Consider the following 26,248-nt stretch of genomic DNA (forward strand, 5'->3'; position numbering starts at 1 on the left):
ACTTCACATAGTCTAATTCTGGTAAGGCACACTACTGGATGTACTGAGAAGGGCCAAGCAAGTTAAATTTCTCTAAGCAGAAGAGCAACCCTGAGTAAACCTAGTCAAGAGTTTTGATCCCAATTTATGGGTATTTGCTGGAAAGCACAGCTATGCAACAACTTCCAGAATTTCTTTCTAGGAGTAATCTTTCACTTCAGCTGTTAGTAAAAGAGGTTAAAGTTTGAGGCCTTCAAAGGGTAGAACTGAAATTTACAGTCTTGGATGAAATGAAGATAAAACACCATGGGAGCCTTTACTGCGTTTTGAGCAACGTGGAACTTCTTACACCTTTTGATACAGGCTGACATTTTATGGCTGTACTATATGTATGCTGGTGGACAAGAAGCTCAACATGACCTCTCAATGTGCACTTGCAGCCCGCAAAGCCAATCAGATCCAGGGCTGCATCAGGAGAAGTGTGGCCAGCAGGTCAAGGGAGGTGATTCTCCCCCTCTACTCAGCTCTGCTGAGACCCCACCTGGAGTACTGTGTCCAGTTCTGGAGCCCCTATTACAAGAGGGATATGGAGGTGCTGGAAGGTGTCCAGAGAAGGGCCACGAGGATGATCAGAGAGCTGGAGCACCTCTCCTATGAGGACAGGCTGAAAGAGTTGGGGCTGTTCAGTCTGGAGAAGAGAAGGCTCTGAGGTGACCTTATTGTGGCCGTCAGTATCTGAAGGGGGCCTACAGGAAGGCTGGGGAGGGACTTCTCAGGATGTCAGGTAGTGATAGGACTAGGGGGAATGGAATGAAGCTGGAGGTGGGGAGATTCAGGCTGGAGGTGCGGAGGAGGTTCTTCACCGTGAGAGTGGTGAAGCCCTGGAATGGGTTGTCCAGGGAGGTGGTTGAGGCCCTGTCCCTGGAGGTGTTTAAGCCCAGGCTGGCTGAGGCTCTGTCCAGCCTGATCTAGTGTGGGGTGTCCCTGCCCATGGCTGGGGGGTTGGAACTAGATGATCCTTGTGGTCCCTTCCAACCCTGACTGATACTATGATACTATGATAAACTTACCAGAGAATAAAACTTTGTTTACTTGGGTTTTAAAGACTTACTAGACAGAATGATACCTCTTAATATGAGTTTCACCATTGATTCATAGCATACAGTATTCAAGTATATGAAAAATTAAGCAGCGCTTGGGCACAGACAGGGCTGTGACAGTTTGCTTCACCAGCTTTTGGAGCACAGCTTCTGGCTACTACTGTTTATCATTTTGACCTAAGTGTTCTTGTACTACATTGAAGTTAATGTTGCCCTTGTCTCCTGCCTCTAACATTCCCCTTCTGCTGGGCTTTTGGCACCTTACAGAGAGAAGCAGAATGCAATTTGAAGCTGTCTCTATTTTCATCCACTTTTCATCAATTTTGCTACTTCTAGACACCACAAACAAAGCCTTCAGTATAACATTCCTCTGAGGAGAATCAACTGTCTCTCTCCTCTCTCTTTGCTCTCAGTCCTGTGGCACAAATATATTTTGTAATGCTTGTAAATGAGAGCCATGCTGTTGCTAAGATTTGAAATCCCATTTGCTTAACACTGAAACAGCCTAAAATTGCCTGCATTGTAACTTTGTGCTGGGGAGTGAATATATTGTGTATCTCTTCTCTTTTCAAAGGAGATTAATTAAAAGGAAGTATTTAGGCAGCTCTTGAACTGGGTGTTGAGTTACTGAAGTTTGAATACGATCACTCAGTGGTTCTGCAGCTTGCCAAGGTGATGGAGAAAGCTATGGGGGAAGGCTTAGTGTAGTTCTTCACCCATAGTTCCTTTAGGGATTCACATCCAGAAACTTCTAACAGTCTTGTTTTTGGTGCCTGTTCTTGTGGCTTCAAGCTGTGTTATTTGGATTTCTAGTTGGATAGACCTGACTGGAAGAAGTTTCATCTATGTTCTTTTTATAGAAGAACTTCTTTGATTTCTTAGTAAAGTCTTTGTAGTTGCACAATTTTGTTTGATCATTTGTCTGTTTTGGAGGTAGTTAAGCTCTAAGGATTGTTTTCCACTGAAAGCAGACATAATGTGCTCATTTTCTACATTTTATAAAGAAAGCTCTGCCTCCAGATTACATGCACAAAATTTTCCAAAATAAAATGTACCTTTCATGGTAAAAATATTAGAGGTTTTGGTTTTGGTTTTGTTTTTTTTTCCTGGATAGGAAAACAATAATAATTTCCCTGAAGTATGCAATTCATCAGGGGAAGCTGGACTGCTATGTTAGATGTTAAAAAGAGCTCTTTATAACCTTCAAGAGGATAAATCCTTTGATAAATCTTTTTATTTGTAGCGTATGGAAGAATACAGAAAACGGAAATAGGTCTGCTCTTATCCTAAAATAAATTTCTTTATAAACCTGTCATTACCTTAAAATTGCATCGTTTGAGATCCTGAACAGTTCTGTGGTGTGCACAGAAATATCAGGAGATTGGTTACTTACAAGATTGCTAGCTGAAGTTCAGCTGACATGTTTGCATTGCTTTAGCCTTATAGGCTTGAAGCACAAGCTTGAAGCTTGAAGCACAAGCCCTGTGAGGAGAGGCTGAGAAAGCTGGGGTTACTTAGCCTGAAGAAGAGGAGGCTCGGGGGAGACCTTCTTGCTCTCTATAACTACTGAAGGGAGGTTGTAGCCAGGCAGGGGCTAGTATCTTCTCCCAGGCAACCAGCACCAGAACAAGAAGACACAGTCTGAAGCTGTGCCAGGGGAGATTTAGGCTGGATGTGAGGAAGAAATTCTTCATAGAAAGAGTGATTGGCCATTGGAATGTGCTGCCCAGGGAAGTGGTGGAGTCACCATCACTGGAGGTGTTTAGGAGGAGACTTGATGGGGTGCTTGGTGCCATGGTTTAGTTGATTAGATGGTGTTGGATGATGGGTTGGATACGATAATCTCAAAGGTCTCTTCCATCCTGGTCTATTCTATTCTATTCTATTCTATTCTATTCTATTCTATTCTATTCTATTCTGTTCTGTTCTGTTCTATTCTATTAATCTTTTAATGCCCAGTTTGGGAGAACTGTTATCTTGTCTAATTATATCTCAGACAGACTTGTATCATTTACATTTATACTAACAAATATTTTTTTCCTTCAGTAATAGCAAAAAAACCCAAACAAAAACACTACTCACGTTAGTAACAGATGTCAAGGTGGTTATGGGCAGTTAAGAACAAATTCACTGTATCTCTTGCAGTCATTTCATACAGTCATAGAATCAACAAGGTTGGAAAAGACCTCAAAGACCTTCAAGTCCAACCTGTCACCCAAGACCTCATGACTGCTAGACCATAGCACCAAGTACCATGTCCAAGCCCCTCTTGAACACCTCCCTGGGCTGCCCATTCCAATGGCTAACAACTCTCTCTGTGAAGAACTTTTCCCTCACCTCAAGCCTAAACTTCCCCTGGTACAGCTAGAGTCTGTGTCCTCTTGTTCTGTTGCTGGTTGACTGGGAGAAGAGACCAACCCCCTCCTGGCTACAACCACCCTTCAGGTAATTGTAGACATCAATAAGGTCTCCCCTGAGCCTCCTCTTCTCCAGGCTAAACAATCCCGGCTCCCTCAGTCTCTCTTCATAGGGCTTGTGCTCAAGGCCTCTCCCCAGCCTCGTTGCACGTCTCTGGACACGTTCAAGAATCTCAATGTCCTTTTTAAACTGAGGGGCCCACGACTGGACACAGGACTCAAGGTGTGTCCTAACCAGTGCTGAGTACAGGGGCACAATGACTTCCCTGCTCCTGCTGGTCACACTATTCTTGATGCAGGCCAGGATGCCATTGGCCTTCTTGGCCACCTGGGCACACTGCTGGCTCATATTCAGCCAGCTGTCAACCAGTACCCCCAGGTCCCTTTCTGTTTGGCAGCTCTCCAGCCACTCTGACCCCAGCCTGTAGCTCTGCATGGGGTTGTTGTGTCCTAAGTGCAGCACCCAGCACTTGGACTTGTTGAATGCCATCATGTTGGACTCTACCCATCTGTCCAGCCTGTCAAGGTCCCTCTGCATAGCCTCTCTTCCCTCTAACTCATCAACACCTGCTCCCAACTTGGTGTCATCCACAAATTTGACTTGATATTTAGATTATGAGCTGCTGTAACTTTGCATGGTTCCATAGAGAAATGCTGAAAGAAACCAGATTTTCAACTGTTAGATATTTGTTTTTTGTCCTAGGTGAGAATAGGCAAACAGAGTGAAAATGGGGAGATGCAGTCTACTGTAGACCTTGTGGTCCAAAGAGTTAAACTTATGAGAAGGTTGGATGTCATATTACCATTTTTCTGTACCCTTTGAATCTTCCATCTTGGATTGTCTGTGTCCCAAACATAAGTTTCCTCCTGTGTTCAAAAGAAAAAAAGGTGTTTCAAAATGCAAGCAGACTTGTTTGCCTTTATTTTAAAGAAAGGTTCTTTCATGAGATAAATTTCTGGGTCTGAAAATTCTGTTTCTTGTACTGCTTCTGAAAAACTGAGAGCATTGTGCTATACTTCGTAACTTATATTTAAAAACAAATAAATTAAACCTGCCACAGAATAGCTGAATGGTTTGGAGATGCCTATCAGGGTAATACCAGTAAAAAATGTACTCTAAATCCTGCTTTCAGGTTATTTGGGTTAAAAAGGTGCTCAAAATTAAAGTAGATTCTATTTTGTTCTCTGAGCCACCATCTTCCTCACCCCTGAGGCTCTAGTATCAACCAAGAGTTAATCTTTTTCTTCTTGTCTTCTACCACTTCCTAAACTCTTACCATTCCTTCCAGCTTCATTTCTGACCCCTTCGCAAATTCCACTTGCTTAAGGCAAACTTAAGGAGGGAGGCCAGCTCGTTCTGATCAAAGGACTGTTGACTCCAATCATACAGAAAAGGTGCTTAGGAAAGACTTTACATAAACTAATTTGTGTATTACTTAGTACTTTCAGTCAGGGTGGCTGGAGAGCGGCCAGGCAGAAAGGGAGCTGGGGGTACTGGTTGATAGTCCGCTGAACATAAGCCAGCAGTGTGCCCAGGTGGCCAAGAAGGCCAGTGGCGTCCTGGCCTGTATCAGGAATAGTGTGGCAAGGAGGAGCAGGGAAATCATTGTGCCCCTGTACTCAGCACAGGTTAGGCCACACCTTGAGTCCTGTGTCCAGTTCTGGGCCTCTCAGTTTAGGAAAGATGTTGACTTGCTGGAAGGTGTCCAGAGAAGGGCAACAAAGCTGGGGAGAGGTTTGGAGCACAAGCTCTATGAGGAGAGACTGAGGGAGCTGGGGTTGCTTAGCCTGCAGAAGAGGAGGCTCAGAGGAGACCTAATTGATTTGCCATTTGTAGTGGTTTGAGCCTTAACTGGGAGTTAAAAGCTCAAATAGGGAAAAGGCTGAGAATCTCTTCCCCACTCCCCCCCCTCCTCCCTCCAAACAGGGAGAGGGAAAAAAAAAAGGGTAAGGAGCAAATCCACTAAACAACAATCTGGAGTCAGCTTGGAAGTAGAGAGGCGAAGAATTTTTCTTTTAAATTATATATATGACAATAACAGAAAAAAAAGTTCACAAGGGCAAGGAACAAGAATGGATGGGAGGGGGACAGAAAAGAATAATACAAAACCAGTCTTTCTCTGAGGAGGTGCGGAGGCAGCAGGGAAAAGGATCAGGTCTGGCCACGTGGCTGAGGAGCAGGAGGGCAGCTCCAGCAGAGGGAGGAGCCAAAAGGAGATCCGACAGCTATGACGTCCTGCTTTTTATACCCTAGCTGGGCAGGGAGGGGGGAGTGGAACAGACTCAGCTTTCCCAGGGGAAACGCCCTGCAAGGAGTGTAAAGTACCCATAAGCCCTCCACCCTGCTTTGTTTTTTTGTTTTCAGAAAAAGGCGTTAACCCACCACACCATTATAATGTGCAGGCCAGGGAGGTGGTGGAGTCACCATCACTATTGGATGTGTTTAGGAAGAGACTGGATGGGCTACTTAGTGCCATAGTTTAATTGACTAGATGGTGTTGGGTGATAGGTTGGACACCTCCAGCTTCATTTCATTCCCCCTAGTCCTATCACTACCTGACATCCTCAGAAGTCCCTCCCCAACCTTCTTGTAGGCCCCCTTCAGATACTGGAAAGCCACAATTAGGTCACCTCAGAGCCTTCTTTTCTCCAGACTGAGCAGCCTCAACTCTTTCAGCCTATCCTCATAGGAAAGGTGTTCCAGCCCTCTGATCATCCTCGTGGCCCTTCTCTGGACACCTTCCAGCACGTCCATATCCCTCTTGTAATAGGGGCTCCAGAACTGGATGCAGTACTCCAGGTGGGGTCTCAGCAGAGCTGAGTAGAGGGGGAGAATCACCTCCCTTGACCTGCTGGCCACACTTCTCTTGATGCAGCCCAGGATCTGATTTGCCTTCTGTGCTGCAAGTGCACATTGAGAGCTCCTGTTGAGCTTCTCGTCCACCAGCACCCCCAAGTCTCTCTCCTCAGGGCTGCTTTCCAGCCAGTCACTGCCCAGCCTGGATTTGTGCCTGGGATTGCCTCGACCCAGATGCAGGACCCTGCACTTGCTCTTATTGAACGTCACAGTATCACTAAGGTTGGAAGAGACCTTGAGGATCATCAGGTCCAACCTGTCAACACAGACCTCATGACTAGACCATGGCACCAAGTGCCATGTCCAATCCCCTCTTGAACACATCCAGGGATGGTGACTCCACCACCTCCCTTAGCAGCCCATTCCAATGATGAATGACTCGCTCGGTGAGTCGGTCCCTGGATGTGGCACTTGGTGCCATGGTCTAGTCATGAGGTCTGTGTTGATAGGTTGGACTCGATGATCCTCAAGGTCTCTTCCAACCTTAGTGATACTGTGATACTGTGATACTGTGAAGTGTGTCCAGAGACAGGACAAGGGGGAATGGTTTGAAGCTGAAGGAGGCAGGTTTGGACTGGATGTTAGGAAGAAGTTCTACAGTACCAGGGTGGTGATACTCTGGAATAGGTTGCCCAGGGAGGTTGTGGATGCCTCCTCCCTGGGCAGCCAAGTCTAGCTGAGAGGTGTCCCTGCCCATGGCAGGGAGGGTGGAGTAGATGATCTATAAGGTCCCTTGCATCCTAAGCAATTCTATGATTCTGTGAAGTTGCTGCTGCTTCTGCAACCCCTTTCCTTGGACACAGAGCACTACTGGAATTGTATTTTGTGTAAGCCAGTACTGTTTGTGCCACTATGGCTTTAACAAAAAAGGTAGATAGTAACTTTTTAGTGACCCAGCAATGTTTGAGGTTGACAGTGAAAAATGGGGACTTGTCAGCATGGGTAAAGAGGTGAAATTTTTGCCTTCAGCCTTTGGCCAAAGACAATACAAAATAGCAGTTGAATGAAGCCATAGAGGGAACTGGGATGAAAAAAAAAAGCCAGTAAGAAGTCACTCTATTGTCATACTCCTCTTCAGACTGATTCAACTCCTATGTGATGAGAATTTGTGGTGATTTGAACCTTAACTGGGATTTTAGAGCTCAGATGACAGGGGGGCAAGACTGAGAATTCCTCCCCCCCTTTCCCCTCACCCTTCTCCAAAAAAAAAATGGAAAGAAAGGGGGATAAGGGAAAAAAAAAAAAAAAAGAGAAAGTAAATCTACCAAGAAGTAATTTGGAGTCAGTTTGGAAGTAGAGAGGTAACATTTTCTTTGAGCACACTGTGTTGGGTTAGGAACTGGCTGAAGGGCCGAGCCCAGAGAGTGATGGCGAGTGGTGCCGCATCCAGCTGGCAGCCAGTCACTAGTGGTATCCCCCAGGCATCAGTGCTGGGACCCATCCTCTTTAACATCTTCATTGATGATCTGGATGAGGGCATTGAGTCCATCATCAGTAAATTTGCAGATGACACCATGCTGGAGGCAGGTGTTGATCTGCTGGAGGGTAGAGAGGCTTTGCAGAGGGACCTCAACAGGCTGGACAGATGGGCAGAATCCAACAGCATGAGATTGAACACATCCAAGTGCCAGATTCTGCACATTGGCCACAACAACCCCATGCAGAGCTACAGGCTGGGGTCAGAGTGGCTGGAGAGCTGCCAAACAGAAAGGGACCTGGGGGTACTGGTTGACAGCTGGCTGAATATGAGCCAGCAGTGTGCCCAGGTGGCCAAGAAGGCCAATGGCATCCTGGCCTGCATCAAGAATAGTGTGACCAGCAGGAGCAGGGAAGTCATTGTGCCCCTGTACTCAGCACTGGTTAGGTCACACCTTGAGTCCTGTGTCCAGTTCTGGGCCCCTCAGTTTAGGAAGGATGTTGAGTTGCTAGAACGTGTCCAGAGAAGGGCAACGAAGCTGGGGAGGGTTTTGGAAGCCTTGTGCTTACAGAATTGTTAATGGATTAAAAGATTCTGGATTCCAGTCCATGTAGTTTTTTTCTATACGATTGTGAATAAAGTATCTTGAGAATGTTTGCTTTAGAATAGAAACAGAAATGGGAACTTCTGTTGTGAGATGTTCCTACATCTACCACCTATAGCAGTAATCCACACTGCTCAGCAAGAACAAATTTTCTTTTAGCAACATTCTCCTAACATGAAAAAGACTAAGATCACAGAAAGGAAGGAAGGAAGGAATGCAGTGTGCAGTAGAGGAAAAGATACCTTCCAGAATCAGCCACAGATTAAATTCTGTGTTGTAACATTTAACAAAGTTATAATTCCTAATGGTATATTTCAGGTTGCTGATCCCGTAATTCCAGGATGCAATTTATTTAATGCATCTGCAGGGTGATTAAAATATTGAAATTCAGAGGTCATGGAGGGGAGTATTCATCTTCTTGAGGGTATTTAAAATACTAAAGCAGATTTGCCAAGATGAAGTCTGTTCTTCAGTATCTCACTTTTACCCAGCTCCGGTAAGTGACAGCTACCATCATTAAGAAACATGTGTGATGTACAGGGTCCCTCTTGGAGCTGGAGGAAGTTTAACAGAGGTATACAGAATGCAAGAAGGTGCTTTCAAATGTTACATTATAATATATCTAATCCTTTGAGGGGAATAATCTTTATCAGCAGCAACTCATGCATGTAAAAGTGAAGCATTAAAGTTAATAACTTTATTTCTAAACCAAATATTGTCATATTTGTCCTCTGCCCTAATCCTCTTGGTGGGTTTAAATCCATGACAGGCTTGAATTCAGGAAAGATAGTGTATCTGTAGTCACCAGGAGCACACACACACAAAGAAACAGACAATATATTATTTCACTGCCTTTACAGCTGAAACAGCTTGCTTGCTTTTTCTGTACACTTTCTTTTGAAAAAATCCCTTCTGGGCTGAGACAGAGGACTAGAAATTTGAGACCTGAAGGTTTGTTGGTGGAGGTTTTTTGTTGTTGTTGTTAATAAAGCTAGGAGTGGTTCAGAAATACTGTTGAGAATGGAATGCCTTCTACAACCACCTTATCATATTTCAGCCTGTCTTGTTGACACTGTTTCCTGCATGCCTCCAAAGAATATTCAATGCTTTGCATAATATCTTTATTCTAATATTTCTCTGGTTTCACATTTTCAATTACTGTTACTAAAGCAAGCTGCAACTTCAGCTGGCAAATCATAGAATGGTCTGAGTTGGAAGGGACCTCCAAGCGTCATCTAGCCCAACTCCCTCTGCAGTCAGCAGAGGCATCTTCAACTAGATCATGTTGCCCAGAGCCTTGTGAAGCCTCACCTTGAATATCTCCAGGGATGGGGCCCGAAACACCTCTCCGGGCAACCTGTTTCAGTGTTCCACTACCTTCATGGTAAAGAACCTGTTCCTAACATCCAATCTAAATCTGCTGTAATTCAAAGTCATTGCCCCTCATCCTATCACTACAGGCCTCTCTCCATGCTTCCTGTAGGTCCCCTTCAGGTACTGAAAGGCCACTCTTAGGTCTTCCCAGAGGCTTCTCTTCTCCAGGCTGAACACCCCCAGCTCCCTCAGCCTGTCTTCATAGCAGAGGTGCTCCAACCCCCTGATCGTTTTCGTGGCCCTCATCTCGACCTGCTCCATCAGGTCAATGTCTTTCCTGTGCTGAGGGCTCCAGATCTGCATGCTGCCTGTGGAGTTCCTTCCTGGTCCTTGAATTGTTTTCCCTCACTTTCCCAGATCTTTGTTGAGACTGTTCTGTCTACTTCTGAAATGGTTTCCAAAATTTAACCTTTCCTTCTCAGTGAGGATATATTTGCAGTCCATTCCACCAACCTTGTTGATTTGTTCATATCTTCTGGTGGTCAGAGATTTCTTCAAGGAGATGCAAAGATTTCCTGCAACTGTATCAGATATAGTTGTGGCTAACAGCTGTTTGGCAAAATGTGGGAGAAAAACCCTAGTTGGTTATAATTCAGTTGCAACGTTCTAAACACACATTTATTTAACTGTCGTTATTTTTGGGTGCACACTGAACATCATCTGTCGTCTTTGAGACTGCAAATGCCATTTCCTTTACCTTCATTGTTGTCATAAAATGATGTTTGAAATTACCAAAGGTAACTCCGTGGCAGGAGTTATGACAAATGTTCTTCAGAGACCCTGAATTGTTAAAATACTAAAGTACAATGCAGAAAGTCAAACTTTGCTGAATCTGTCTAAACAGATTATAAACAGAAAACCTCTACAAATTATGAGTCACCTTATCTAGTCATCTATCTTAGAATAGTAAATTAGAATTAGCTTGACCACATCTCAGGTATTAATTAGGTTGGGTTTTTAAGTCTAGTGCCAAAGGTGACCCAGCAGGCAAATGGCATCCATGCCTGCATCAAGAATAGTGTAGCCAGCAGGAGCAGGGAAGTCATTGTGCCCCTGTACTCATCACTGGATAGGCCACACCTTGAGTCCTGTGTCCAGTTCTGGGCCCCTCAAGTTAAGAAGGACATTGAGACACTGTGGTGGGTTAACACCCTTTCTGAAAACAAAAAAACAAAGCAGGGTGGAGGGCTTGCGGGTACTTTGAACTACCTTCAGGGCATTTTCCACCTGGGAAGCTGAGTCTGTTCCACTCCCCCCTCCTTGCCCAGCTAGGGTAAAAAAAGCAGGGCATTGCAGCTATGGGCTCTCCTTTTGACTCCTGCCTCTCCTGGATGAGAGCTACTGCAGCTGCCCTCCTGTTCCTCTGCCACGTGGTCAGACCTGATCCTTCTCCCTGCTGCTTCAGTGCCTCTTCAGAGAGAGACTGGTTTTGTATTATTATTTTTTTTTTTGTCCCCCTCCTATCCATCCTTGTTCCTTGGCCTTGTAAACCTTACCTGTCATTGTTATATATATATATATATATTGTTCAAAGAAAACTCTTTACCTCTCTACTTCCAAGCCAACTCCAAATTATTGTTTGGTGGATTTGCTCCTTCCTTTTTTTTTCCCCTCTCTGTTGGGAGGGAGGAGGGGGGAGTGGGGGAAGAGATTCTCAGCCTTACCGCCATCTGAGCTCTTAACTCCCAGTTAAGGCTCAAACCACCACAGATACTTGAACGTATCCAGAGAAGGGCAGCGAGGCTGGGGAGAGGCCTCGAGCGCAAGCCCTACAAGGAGAGGCTGAGGGAGCTGGGATTGTTTAGCCTAGAAAAGATGAGGCTCAGGGAAGACCTTATTGCTGTCTACAACTACCTGAAGGGAGGTTGTAGCCAGGTGGGGGTTGGTCTCTTCTCCCAGGCAACCAGCACCAGAACAAGAGGACAGAGTCTCAAGATGCACCAGGGGAGGTTTAGGCTTGCAGTGAGGACAAAATTCTTCACAGAGAGAGTTGTTAGCCATTGCAATGTGCTGCTAAGGGAGGTGGTGGATTCACCATCCCTGGAGGTGTTCAAGAGGGGATTGGACGTGGCACTTGGTGCCATGGTTTAGTAGTCATGAGGTGTTGGGTAACAGGTTGGACTTGATGATCTTTGAGGTCTTTTCCAACCTTGTTGATTCTATGATTCTATTCTATGATTCTAAATTCTTGAAGGTTTTATTTGACTTCCATAATTCCCATTTTACAGCATTTTTAAAAAGCTCTTTGTTTCCAGATGTCTGCATGGAAATACTCATGAGTACATTTTTCTCTGTCTAGGTGGAGATTTTTCTTTACATGTCCAAGGAAATTTAAAATGAGTACAATCTGCCTGATATTAATCAACTTGTGAATACAGTTACCATCTTTCTATGCTGTAGTGCTTTACATATCAATGTTTGTGGTAGGTTTTAATAGGAATTAGATATGTGAGTTTCAACGTAATGGAATTCTGCCTTTTTTTTCCTGTACCTGAGTAAAGAAGATAAGCTAAGGCATTTTTAACAGGTTACAGCAGTTGAAGCTTTTTAATGTAACAATCTTCTGACTCTCTGGTGCTTCACATAGATAACTGCCACATTCACTTGTCATGAATTCTTAAAATGGGATTAGTGTAATAGAAGGGACTGTATGAACATAATATAACTGTGGAGTAATAGCTTGAAATTGATCAAGAGTGTGACTCTTACTGTTTTTAAAATGAGATGATTTATAGTTACTTTTAAATCATGGGTTGCTATTAAAAAATGTAAGTCATAATTTAAAACATTGGCAGCCTAAGCAGCGAAAAATGAGTCTGTCATATTCATGGTTTTAAGCTAGTATTACAAGCCTGAGTGTAGGAAAAAGTAAAATGAACTAGAAGTTATGGCTTAATTATTGCTGAAATTCTGTCAGTATTGGCATAAGAGACATGGTCATAAAAATAGCCTGACATAGCTAAACATCTGCTATGGCTTTTGGAGCCCTGGAGTACTTGACCAAAATTTTGTGTTTAATTTCCTAAGATGTGTTGACACTGTGCTTTTAAATCTCCCAGAGCATGAAAGGAAGCACATAAAATATGAATTAAATGTTGTTTAGCTAGTAGGCATTAAACAGTAAGAGCTGTAAGAGCTTTTCAACGATGTCTTCTGTCACCTCTTGAACGTGTCCAGATAAGGGCAAGGAGGCTGGGGAGAGGCCTCGAGCATAAGCCATATGAGGAGAGGCTGAGGGAGCTGGAATTGTTTAGCCTGGAGAAGTTATCAGGGATTGTCATCATGCTGCTGTACTCAGCACTGGTTAGGCCACACCCTGAGTCCTGTGTCCAGTTCTGGGCCCCTCAGTTTAGGAAGGATGTTGACTTGCTGGAACGTGTCCAGAGGAGGGCAACGAAGCTGGTGAGGGGTTTGGAGCACAAGCCCTATGAGGAGAAGCTGAGGGAGCTGGGGTTGCTTAGCCTGGAGAAGAGGAGGCTCAGAGGAGACCATATTGGTGTCTACGACTACCTGAAGGGAGGTTGTGGCCAGGTGGGGGTTGGTCTCTTCTCCTGGGCAGCCAGCACCAGAACAAGAGGACACAGTCTCAAGCTGCACCAGGGGAGGTTTAGGCTGGATGTTACAAAGAAATTCTTTATGGAGGGTGATTGGCCATTGGAGTGGGCTGCCCGAGGAGATGGTGGAGTCGCCATCACTGGAGGTGTTTAGGAAGAGACTGGATGGGGTACTTGGTGCCATGGTTTAGTTAATTAGATGGTGTTGGATGATGGGTTGAACATGATGATCTCGAAGGTCTTTTCCAAACTGGTTAATTCTATTCTATTCTATTCTATTCTATTCTATTCTATTCTATTCTATTCTATTCTATTCTATTCTATTCTATTCTGTCATCAGTATTCTCTGTGGAGGTGTTGGGCAGAGTACAGTAATTTAGTCTATATTACAACATTTAAGTGTGTTTATTGGGCACAGAAAATTAAGTGACTGACCTTTCAGTGAAAGCTCTACATGAAATGAGAGGTCTGTCTGTTGATGAGATCAGTCCCATTTCAAAGAAACCTGTATCCCACAAAGAAATGGAGTCGTCATTATAGGTGATGGGTAGGATGTCCAGAAACTGATATAAATGTAGGGAGCCAGAAAGATGGTGTTTATTTGCCATAGGAGGAGATACCTACTGGTTAGTGAAGGCTTCTGAACTGAAAAGAAAAATACTCATCGCATGATTATTTTCCAATATGGATGTTTCATAATTTCTCTAGGCTGAGAGTTACAGAGAATGTTGCCTCAGTCTTGAAACTTCTGGTTACTTTAAACTGCATGCTGTTGCCCATTTTCTCTTGTGAGGTGGTATCATCTGAGATGTTCTCTAACAAAACAAATTTCTTCGGCAAAGTGAGGTGCAACCTTCAAACCACAGTCCAGGGTTTTGGTGATAGGCTTTCTGTCTTTATCCAAATGTTTTGTGGAAGCAAATTTGTACGGGGAGTACTTGCAGGAAGCATCAGCTGGGAAGACCAGGGTGGGAACTCTGGTCTTCCTGTCCCAGTAAGAAGTAGGAAAGGGCTGGTCACAGACATCTTCTCTCATGCATTTCCAGTGAAGCTTTGCTGCCACGTAGTGGTGGAGTATCATGGTATCATGGTATCAGTCAAGGTTGGAAGGGACCACAAGGATCATCTAGTTCCAACCCCCCTGCCATGGGCAGGGACACCCCACACTAGATCAGGCTGGCCAGAGCCTCAGCCAGCCTGGGCTTAAACACCTCCAGGGATGAGGCCTCAACCACCACTCTGGACAACCCATTCCAGGGTTTCACCACTCTCATGGGGAAGAACTTCCTCCTCACATCCAGTCTGAATCTCCCCACCTCCAGCTTCATTCCATCCCCCCTAGTCCTATCACTACCTGAGATCCTGAGAAGTCCCTCCCCAGCCTTCTTGTAGGCCCCCTTCAGATACTGGAAGGCCAGTATCCATCCACTGGGCCATGGACAGACAGGTGAGAAGGTTCTGAGGACATCATTGATGAGGCAGAGACAATGGCCATGTGAGATCCAGCACCTCTAACTACTTCCCACTCAGTGATGGAAAATAGCAGCCTTATCCACAATTTACATGTTTTATCACTGGCACCTGACAGGGAATCAGAATCTGATTCATTTTAGACCACAGGGGTTAAAAAAAAGGGGGGAACAAAAAACCCACCCCAAAATCTAAAATGTATCCATCCTTCACTGAAGTCTCTCAGTCAGGTAACTTACAACAGTGTCCAGAGAAGAAAGGGTGTCAAGGGGAGGAAGGACCATCATAGGATGTGAGGGGTTGGAAGGGACCTTCCAAGATCATCAAGTCCAACCCCCCTTCCAGGGCAGGAGCATAGAATCCAGCACAGGTCACACAGGAACACATCCAGATGGGTCTTGAAAGTCTCCAGAGAAGGAGACTCCACAACCTCCCTGGGCAGCCTGCTCCAGCTCTCTGTGACCCTCACAGTGAAGAAGCTCCTCCTCATGTTGAGGTGGAACCTCCTGTGCTGTAGTTTATGTCCATTGCCCCTTGGCCTATCACAGGATGCAACTGAGCAGAGCCTGTCCCCTGCCTCTTGACTCCCAGTCCTCATTTATAAACATTTATCAAATCCCCTCTCAGTCCTCTCCTCTCCAAATTAAAAAGCCCCAGGGCTCTCAGCCCCTCCTCATAGGGCAGTGCTCCAGTTCCTGGTGTTGTCTGCTTGTATCCAGGGGAAAAAATCACTCTTGTAGAACTTTTTTTCTGTTAAAACTTGTTATTTTGATCTGAAAAGCACAGATTTTCCCACCAAGCAAAATGATAACTATGGAAAGATTTCATTGCAATAGCCACCATTGTGCTTTGTTTTAGGAAGTATTGGTGGGCTTGTTCTTTTTGCATGGAGGCAAAGGAAACCATGAACTCCAGTTGTACATTATGAAGGATTTATGGAAAATAAAGTCATTTTTAAATCCCCTTCTTTCACCACCACCCCTCCTTTCCCACCATATCTACCCTTTTTCCACCCCACCCACCTCATTTTCCCCCCTTTTCCCCTTTAAATCCCAGAGCACCTGGGCTCTGTTAGAATCCCCTCCCACCCCAGGTGTGGCCACTTTGCCCTTCCCACCCCCTCCTCTTTTTAATCTCCCCCAGGAAAGGCAGAAGCCCCAAGCTGAGCCCATCTGGGCTGAGGGATCCTCTTCTCATCACTGGTGAGTCCTTATGGTGCACACTGGGTGATGGTGGTGGTGACAACAAAGGCCGGGGGGCCTGGTGGCCCCCCGGTTAGGTAGGAAAAAGATTTTTTGCTCCTCCAATATCATCCATGGGTGCTGGCTGGGCCTCCTTACTGGGGCTGTGCTCCTCTGTGTGATATCTTGGCTGGTTGAGGGTCTTGCCCCTGGCTCTGGGATGGGTACAAACATGGTGGTGGAGCAGGAACTGTTTAGGCAGGGTGGAGGATGAGGATTTGAGGCCAGGGAATGAGCTTTTGTTTATTTTATTTAGTGACATAGATCTAGCAAAGGCAGAATAGGTTTTCTTCCCCTTCTATACTGACCTAGTGGAGTAGTATCTGGAGTCTGGGGTCCAGTTGTGGACTCCCCCTTCAAGAGAGACAGGGAACTATTGAAGAGTACAGCAGAGACTTGTTCCCTTAGGATCTCATTCCCTCATGCAAAGCTTAATATCATAGTATCATAGTATCATTCAGGGTTGGAAGGGACCACAAGGATCATATAGTTCCAACCCCCCTGCCACGGGCAGGGACACCCCACACTAGATCAGCCTGGTCTTAAACACCCCCAGGGACGGGGCCTCGACCACCTCCCTGGACAGCCCATTCCAGGGCTTCACCACTCTCATGGGGAAGAACTTCCTCCTCCCCTCCAGCCTGAATCTCCCCACCTCCAGCTGCATTCCATTCCCCCTAGTCCTATCACTACCTGAGATCCTGAGCAGTCCCTGCCAGCCTTCTTGTAGGCCCTCTTCAGATACTGGAAGGCCACAATTAGGTCACCTGGGAGCCTTCTCTTCTGCAGACTGAACAGCCCCAACTCCTTCAGTCTGTCCTCATAGGAGAGGTGCTCCAGCTCTCTGATCATCCTTGTGGCCCTTCTCTGGACACCTTCCAGCACGTCCACATCCCTCTTGTAATAGGGGCTCCAGAACTGGACACAGTACTCCAGGTGGGGTCTCACCAGAGCTGAGTAGAGGGGGAGGATCACCTCCCTCGACCTGCTAGCCACACTTCTCCTGATGCAGCCCAGGATCTGATTGGCTTTGCGGGCTGCAAGTGCACACTGAGAGCTCATGTTGAGCTTGTTGTCCACCAGCACCCCCAAGTCTCTCTCCTCAGGGCTACTTTCCAGCCAGTCACTGCCCAGCCTGTATTTGTGTCTGGGATTGCCTCGACCCAAATGCAGGACCCTGCACTTGCTCTTATTGAACCTCATGAGGTTGGCTTGTGCCCACCTCTCCAGCCTGTCCAGGTCCCTCTGGATGGCCTCCCTTCCCTCCCATGTGTCTGCTGCACCACACAGCTTGGTGTCATCAGCAAACTTGCTGAGGGTGCACTCAATGCCACTGTCCATGTCACCCACAAAGATGTTGAACAAGCCTGGTCCCAGGACTGATCCCTGAGGGACTCCGCTTGTCACTGGCCTCCACTGGGACATGGAGCCATTGACAGCCACTCTTTGGGTGCAGCCATCAAGCCAGTTCCTTATCCATCTGGTGGTCCACCCATCAAACCCATGTGTCACCAGCCTGGAGACCAGGATGTGGTGTGGGACAGTGTCGAAGGCTTTGCTCAGGTCCAGGTAAATGACATCAGTTGCTCGCCCCTCATCTATTAATTTCATCACCTGTTCATAGAAGGCCACCAGGTTGGTCAGGCAGGATTTGCCCTTGGCAAAGCCATGCTGACTGTTCCCAATCACCTCTTCACTTTTCTTCTGAGCCAGTAGTGACTCCAAGAGGATCTGCCTGTAGTTCCCTGCTTCCTTCTTCTTACACTTACTGAAAATGGGGGTAATGTTTCCCCTTTTCCAGTCTGTGGGGACTTCCCCAGATTGCCATGACTTTTGGAATATAATAGAGAGGGGTTTAGCAACCTCATCTGCCAGTTCTCTCAGCACCCATGGGTGTATCCCGTCAGGTCCCATGGACTTGAATCCTTTCAGGTTCTTCAGATGATCACAAACCTGATCTGCACTTACAATGGGCAGTTCTTCCTCCCCATCCCTGGCACTATCTTCCACAACATCAGGAGTGTGGCTAGAGGCCCTTGCAGTGAAGACTGAGGTAAAGAAGTTATTAAGTACCTCAGCCTTTTCCTCATCACTTGTGACCATGACACCATTTTCCTTTCTGAGGGGGCCCACACCTTCCCTAGTCTTCTTCTTCCCATTAATATACCTGTAGAAATTCTTAGTGTTCCCTTTAATCTCCCTGGCTAGATTCAATTTGAATTCTGCTTTGGCTTTCCTAATCAGGACTCTTGCTGCTCGGGCAGCTTCCTTATATACCCCCTGTTCTAGCTGTCCTTCTCTCCACTTCCTGTAGAGTTTCCTTTTAAGTAATAGTGTGTCCAGTAACTCCTTGCTCTTCCAGGCAGGCCTCCTAGCATTCTTACCTGCTTTTCTCTTTGTTGGTATACAGAGCTCCTGGACACAGAGATTGAAGTTTGTTTGACTATGAATGGTCCACCCCTCCCAGTGAGCTCTTGGACCAGGTCAGGATTACCTGTAGCAGAAACAAACCTCTGCTCTATGTTTCAACAGTGTTACAAATCTTACCTTAAGGGACTTCTTACAGCAGGCATCTGTTACTGACCCCCAAACCAAAATGACATGACCAGTGAGGCAATTCTTGAGTCACTTGCACAAGTATCATAGAATCAACAAGGTTGGAAAAGACCTCAAAGATCATCAAGTCCAACCTGTCACCCAGATCCTCATGACTACTAAACCATGGCACCAAGTGCCACGTCCAATCCCCTCTTGAACACCTCCAGGGATGGTGACTCCACCACCTCCCTCAGCTGCACATTCCAATGGCTAACAACTCTCTCTGTGAAGAATTTTGTCCTCACTGCAAGCCTAAACCTCCCCTGGTGCAGCTAGAGACTGTGTCCTCTTGTTCTGGTGCTGGTTGCCTGGGAGAAGAAACCAACCCCCTCCTGGTTACAACCTCCCTCATGTAGTTGTAGACAGCAATAAACATCTCCCCTGAGCCTTCTCTTCTCCAGGATAAACCAAGCTTCAGGTCAACAAAACCTGGTTCTTATGGGAGACTTTGATCACCCAGATATTTTCTGGAGTAACAGTATAGTAGTTCACCTGGCATCCATGAAGTTTCTGGAACACAGAGAGGACTCCTTCCTCATATAAAAGTTAGATGTGCCAACCAGGAATGGGGCGCTGATGGACTTGCTGTTCACCAGCCAAGAAAACCTGCTTTGTGGTATCTCAGTTTACTGACAACCTTGGCTGCAGTGAGCACAATATTGTGGAATGTGAGACACTGTGAGCACACTGAAGGTTACCTCCAAAACTAAAGGTTTAAATGTTAGAAGAAGCAAACTTCAGCATGCTCAGGGCTCATTTGGAAGGGATCCTGTGGGAAGCTTCCATAGAGAATAAAGGAGCTAGCAAATGCTAGGAGTTTTTCAAGAACACTATCCTAGACACACAAAACCAGTTCACCCTCTCTAAAGGCAAGGGAAGTAGATGGAACAAGAGATCCCCCACCTTGGCTTAACTCTGCGTTTCTGGATCCACTCAGAACCAAAAGGGAAACATGCACCTGGAGCACTGCTTTCGGCTTTGGTCTCCACTGTACAAAAAAAGCTGTGAACAGGCTGCAAAGTGTCCAGAGAAGGGCTACAAGAATGATCAGAGGAGTGCAAGCCCTGCCATACAATGAAAGGCTGAGAGAACTGGTTTTGTTCAGCCCCGAGAAGAGAAAGCTTTGGGGAGACCATATTACCATCTACCAGTACATAAAGGGTGGCTACCAAGACGATAGAGACTCCCATTTTTACAAGGAGTCACATGGAAAAGACAAGGGGCAGTGAGTCCAAGCAACTCCTGGGAAGGTTCTGTTTGGAATACAGAAGAAAAAAAAATCACAATGACTACAGTTAGGCTTTGGAATAATCTCCCAAGCAGTGGGTTCTCCTGCATTAGTCAGTTTTAAGACTCAGCTTGACAGGGTGCTGGGCCATCTCATTTAATCTATACTATCACTTGGAAAGGTTGGACCAGATGATACTTGGGGGTCCCTTCCAATCTGGCATTCTATGATTCTATGAAGCATGGTCAGGAATAGATGTCTCTTTCAGTATCCAATGGAGCCTTTCCACCTTGGATGCTTCTGGATTAGATGTGTTGTGCCACATCTGCTTCAAGTCAAGCAGGGGAGTGAAGGACTTTCCCAAATGTTACAGCACTACCTGTTTCTAGCTTTTAAGCCTAGAATGTGGTGACTGCAATCATAAGTGATGGTAACTGCTATGGAGTAAATAAAAATGCAAGCAACCAGAATATTTTAGTCTTTTTGAATTCTAACTTCTAAACAGTTACTTGGAGTTGTGTAGGCTGAATTCCTGAAGTTCTCTGATAGTCTAATGTCAGGTGTAAATAGAGTCCAAAGCATTAATGCTACAAATCTTAATTAGCTTCTTTTAAGTACAGAAGATAAAACCTTTTTGGGATTACTTTTTTTTTTGGTAGTCTCAAGCACAAGTAAAAGCTATGTACAAAAGGTAAAGGAGCTGGAAGGAGTTGCTGACATCTGTTTCAGCTTCTAGGACTTCGTAAAGTGATTAAAACCTCCACCCTAAATAAACTTCCAGAGCTTTGCAAGCAATTTGGCTGACTGTGAAGGGCCAAAATCCTGACTATCTACTATGTGTGGTCAATCACAGCACACGGATTCAAACTGTGATTAACTGTTGGCAGTAATTGTCTAGAGACCTCTTTTAATGGTGAGAAGAATTATCTTTAGGTTGCTGTGAAACAAAAGTACTTAGACTGAAAGGCTTGAAGGGGAAATGGTTTATGTCTTTTCAGTGTGGTCCAAGTCAGGTCTGTAAGTGGAAGCAATTCTTCTAACGTGACACTCTAATATTTCATTCCTGTCTACAATTTTAGTGATAATTGGTTTACTTGTTGAAGACCAGAAAGAAATATAATTAACTAGAATTGTACCTTCATTATCTCTTGTTTCTAGCCCTGTAGACCTGTTCCTGAAAAGCTCTTAGAGAATTTAGGTGGCTTTAACTGTTGCATAAACAGTCCATTTGACTGGGGTTGCAAATCATGTAGGTTATCTTTCTTGATAAGGTTTTGTATCTCTTCCTATATTTGATTAAGATGTAGTTAATACTTAACTACTGTTGGGAGGGAAATCTCAACCCACCACAGTAGTCTAAAATCTGACTTAAATCAGGTAATGGAATTGGGCAAAAAAGAGCTTGCTTTTCTCATGAAGCCAAGTGACTCTTAAGGAAGAAAGTTTCCTAAGTAATCCTTTGATTATTGAAAATTAAGTGTAGTGCAGGAAACAGTTTAACTAAAAAAACCCAACCCACCAGTGTCTACACTGTAAAAGCTAATACTCTACTCCAAGGATGTTATATTTAGAAATTATTCAGTATTGATAACTGTTCAGGGGACTTAGGATAACAGTGTAATTCAATGATGCTGTGATTTCATTCTCCTCGTCACCACACTTCATACTCTTTAGTATCCTGTATTAGTTAGGGATACTTAATTTTTAAACCTTGCTACTTTCTTGTTTCAAGCACCATGCTTCCAGGATTACTTATGCATTGCTATGCATCTACCTTGTCAAATTCAAATATTGTTAATAATTGTGCCTACTGTCTTTCATCTGGAGAATCCAAATTGTTTCATAGAAGAATCTATAAGGCTGCAGTGGAGTTACTAACAACATTTAGTCCAAACTGGACCTTCTCATAGGAGAATGAAAAACTGGAATGCTCTCCTTGGGAATGGATTTTAAGTCCTCCTCTTCAGTAATGTGTCACAACAGGATATTGGGTAGTGGCTCCTGACACTCTGCAGTTGTATTTTCATAACCATTCCACTTACAAAACTAGCACGGTGCTATTGCTAGCTTTGCCTCCAGCAACCTTTTCTAGCAGAATCCATACGAAAAGAGAAAACTGTGAAAAGTTCCCATTGCAGACATTGGCAACATTTCCATGGGAGCCAGCGGCATAAATTTTCATGGTTCATTCCAGATGGTAAAATTTTTCATCCTCTAAGGGCAAGCTGCCAGCACATTTTCTCTACTTCTTTTCTCCCTGTATGTCCCACTCCCTGGTGTTGAAAGTTATGACCCAGAAGAGTTCAGGTGATAAATTTTAAATTGCTGTATGAAGGTGTTGCAGAAGTAACAGGGCAAGTTGATTCACTTTTGTTGTTGTTTGTGTAAGTCAGAATAAGGTAGGAATCCCATAGTGCACAGTACTGATAGATTTAGGGGGAAAAAAAGTTGCTCTAAAGGTGTGAATATGTCTGCTTTCATTCCCTAAATACAGGTAGCTTAGCAAGGAAGCTCCTGCAAAATCAAAAGTTTTTTCTTTTCTATTGCCCTCTGCATGATAACAGAGATACTTCAGTCCTCACTTTTCTCTAATACTACTCAATTTGAGAGTGCAGTGTGCCCTGCTGGAAAAATCTAGACAAGGCTACCCAGTCAGATCTGCTGTGCTTGCTGCACTTTATTTTCTTTTCTGCAGACTCACAACACGCTCATGCTCTTATTTGTAGTAACTATGGAAACTTTAGAAGCTCTCTTTCTAAAGCTGACCATACAATAATGTGCTTAAAGTGTTTGTAGGATTAGAGGCTCCAGAATATGTTTCATTTTCTCTGTGTGTCTCTGTCTTTGGAGAGGAGCAAGAGGGTAATGTGAATATTAGCTGGAGACTAGCTTTAATCTCCGCTGACACTTAAGTCTGTCTAGGTCTGCACACAGCCATCCAAAGGTCTTAGCCTCTCACAGCATGTGAACGAGGGAAATCATGCATATTCATGGCTGAATTTACAATGGAAAACCTACGTAGAGAAAAGAGGGTCTGAATGAGTGAAAACGTTATTGAAACCATTTTGCAGCTTCAGCTACAGTAGTCAATAATGATAAATGCCATAATGATGATAGAGTTCATAAGATAATGGGGATGTCTTAGATATTATGTAAGCATGAATGGATATGATAATAGGAAAACATCGCTTGCTGTAGGGTTTAGCGTTGGTTTTCTGTTGAAGGACAGAAAGATGATGGTAACAGGATTATTCCCAAGACTGACACACACACAAAATTTAATACATAAATTATAAAAAATTAGATACTACTCTACATGATGGAGAACTGTCACTCTCTTGATTTTTGGGGTTTTTTTTTGGTTTTTCTTTTTATGTTTTTTTGTTGTAGTTTTTTTTTTGTTTGTTTTTTGAGAGGTATTCTTTTGTGCAAGTGCTTTATTTTATGCAGAGCTGTACTTTAGGAGCACAACAAGAGAAGTCTGCTCCTCATCCCAGGAGCAGAGCCAGGGAGGGTGGTAGCATGTTTCTCACAGTCCGTTGGGAGAATTTTGTGTTCCTGTTTGGCACTCCTGAAATCAGCCCTCAGTATCAGCCTTTGTTTATCTGCATTGCTTGACTTCTATGCTTCACTATTCTGAACCTTTTTCTCACCACTGGAGCTGATGAGGGAGAGTCTACCCATAAATAATTGTATTGCTTTGGTATTTTATTGTTGTTTTATATGCTCAGATATAATCTCCAGTGCAAATATTCCACTTATGTAACGTGAATGTAATTTGGCACTTGTCTTTTCACTGAACTATAGCAGTGATGCACTCGTGGAAGAGAACACATTGACAGTCTGTGTCATGTTCACCTTTTGAGGATTTGATGTAATATATAATTTTATTTTATTTTTTATTTCTGCCATATGGCATTACCTCAGACCAGGATTTTTTTTTTAAATGCAGCATGTTTCCTGACAGCCTGAAGAGCTCTGTCAGAGAAAAGCCCTTGATTGTTACTGCTTTGAGGTTTTGAACTTTGATTCTGGGCTGCTTGAACATGAAAATAAATATAAACTGCTATTGCAAGGCAGGGGCTATTTCAGTCTTGCTTGCCAGTGCAGGATTGTTACCTACCATGGATGTTTCCTGTGATGTTTGCCCAAGCTGCTCTTTATCCTTTTCTCTCTCTGTTGACAGTTCCTTGTGTGCATCTTATTGCAGTGCCTTCTCAGTTCTCTTTTAGCATACAAGTAGCATTGTGGTTAGATAGAGTCATAAACTCTTCTTTTTTTGGTCTTTTGTGTTCTTATTTTATCACTTCCTCTCTCTAAAAATGTAAGCTTGTGAGGCAGGACCAGGTCATATATAATAAAGGTGCTCCTGCTGCATGCTTTTGTTCACCCACATTGCCTGGTGCATCCAGCAACCCAGCATGAAAAACCGCCTCTGCTCAAAGCCTAAGGGGTGGTTGGAGGTGGCAGCAAAGTAGGCACAAGAGTCAGTGCAAGGTGCACAGAGGTAATGGCAAGAGCATTAGTGTAAGAATGTGTATGCAGTGATACTGAGTTTTCCAAATGCTGTCATGGTAGACTGTGTAAGAAAGTCCAGTTCCTGTATTTTATTCTTTTGGCTGAAGTTTCTTCTCTTCCACAACTGGAGTTTTCCCCTCCAGCCAGCCTCTGGCAAATGCCCATAAGAACAGTATCTTATCTCTGTGCTTAGACACCGTCCAACCCAGAAGACATCAAGGAGATGAGTAAATTGTGCATATTCTTATACTGGATGTGAAGCTACATGTAGTAAATAATTGGTGCCCTGCAGGCAAACCACTTTTGTGTGATTCAGAATGGCTTGCCTCCCATATGGGTAACTTGGGAAAGATTTTATCATAGCATAGCTTTTCAGCTACAGAATTGGGACTAACATCTCTGACACATCATAAAATGAACACTGTAGTTCATTTGGAAGATTCCTGACTGATAATCCTGGGAATTTAAATCCTTTGTCTATAACCCTGACATGTGCCTCAATCCTGGCCTCAAGGGACCACCTTAGAAGGTGAATAAGTTGCAGCTTGTGCCCATTTAAACACGATCAGGAGCTACCTGCTGGTGATCTTAGTAGCTGTTCTGCTGGCAACTTTGCAAAAGCACCCAGGCACAAGGCACCAAGTTCAGAAGATAAATATTTCTGACTGTTTCCCATGTCATTTGTGCTATTTTCAGTTGTTAACCTGGCTAAGATAAGTTTCTCTTTGTTTCTTCAGCTTCTACAGTGGAAATAACTGTTGTCTTCTTCCTTGTACCTGGTTTATAGCTCCTGCCATTCATTTGTGTTTTGTTTTATTGTGTTGGTGTTTAACTCAAGATAAAGCCTAGCAAAGTTGCCTGAAGTTAATGGACATACCTCATTTAAACTGAAATTACCTCCCATGCAAGTATTTACAGGTTCAGAGTCATTGCCTGTAAAGGTCTGTCTTTTTCTAATTCTTGATTTCTACTCTTTTTTATGGGTTTAAGAGATTTGGGGCAGGGAGGAGGGGAGGGGGAGAGTACAGGAGAGGGAGGGGAATATAGGAATAAATAAGTGTTGTTTCACCTTTAAATAAGTAAAACTATCCTTAACTTTGTCCAACAGTTGTGAGCCAGTGGGCAGTATATGCTATCCGAAATCTCACAGAACAGAATGAGAGAAACCAAGAGTTTATTGCACGGATGGAGGAGAGGAGGCTGGCAGACAATTCTGCCCTTGAGAGCATGGGTTTAGAGGTAGAGAAACGAGACAAGAACTTAATTCTCAGATCTGCCAGGAAAAAGCCCTCATGAATGAAACAATGAAGAACAGTCAAATTATTAAAAGAGATTTTCCCTTTAAAAACATTTCCCCCTGTTCAGGCCATCAGGATTTCTTCAGTTTTAGTTCCAGCCTGCTGGAAGTGGTACATTCATTCTTCAGAAATGCTGCCAAATGATACTTTGGCCTCACTGTTGTAAACAAAGGGACACCTACCCGTTTTCTAAATGCCCAAGTAAATTTATCTGTGGAAAGAAGATGATCCTTTTCAGGAGGTTGGAATTTTGTTCCTTTCTTGTTCTGTCAGTAGAAAGATGCCATGTGTGCGGTGTGGAGTTGTTACAATCGCTGTTTCTGAGCCTGGAGATAACTATCATTAAAAACTCAACTGAGAAATAACTACTCTGCAGTCTGCCTCCTCTGTCTGAAAGCTTTGTGCTGAGTCAGGGCTAAACAATGCAAGTTACTGGTTTTTGGTCATGGTACTTAAATCTCTCTACTTACCTAAGGATCTGTGGAACATAAATATTGGACATATTTAGTGAATGAAACACAGCCTGCCTTCTATCTATTTAAATTATTAGTAAATTGTCTTTTCTACCTTGTTACCTTTCAGTCTTCATGACA

General features: G+C 44.2%; 1 protein-coding gene across 2 annotated transcripts in view; it reads left to right on the top strand.

The window, feature by feature from the left end:
- The window catches only part of ATXN10 (ataxin 10), a 140,929-nt gene extending 114,909 nt beyond the window's left edge, over positions 1-26,020 (top strand). For both annotated transcript variants that reach the window (XM_068164991.1, XM_068165001.1), the window contains one exon: positions 25,466-26,020. In XM_068164991.1, the coding sequence (XP_068021092.1) occupies positions 25,466-25,653 (188 nt within the window). In that variant the 3' untranslated portion in view covers positions 25,654-26,020. The remainder of the gene's footprint in view (positions 1-25,465) is intronic.
- The last annotated feature ends 228 nt before the right edge of the window (positions 26,021-26,248 follow it).

This window comes from Melanerpes formicivorus, unplaced genomic scaffold (genome assembly GCF_026170545.1).
Source record: "Melanerpes formicivorus ecotype bairdi unplaced genomic scaffold, bMelFor1.0.p_v2 SCAF_3, whole genome shotgun sequence".
NCBI lineage: Eukaryota > Metazoa > Chordata > Aves > Piciformes > Picidae > Melanerpes > Melanerpes formicivorus.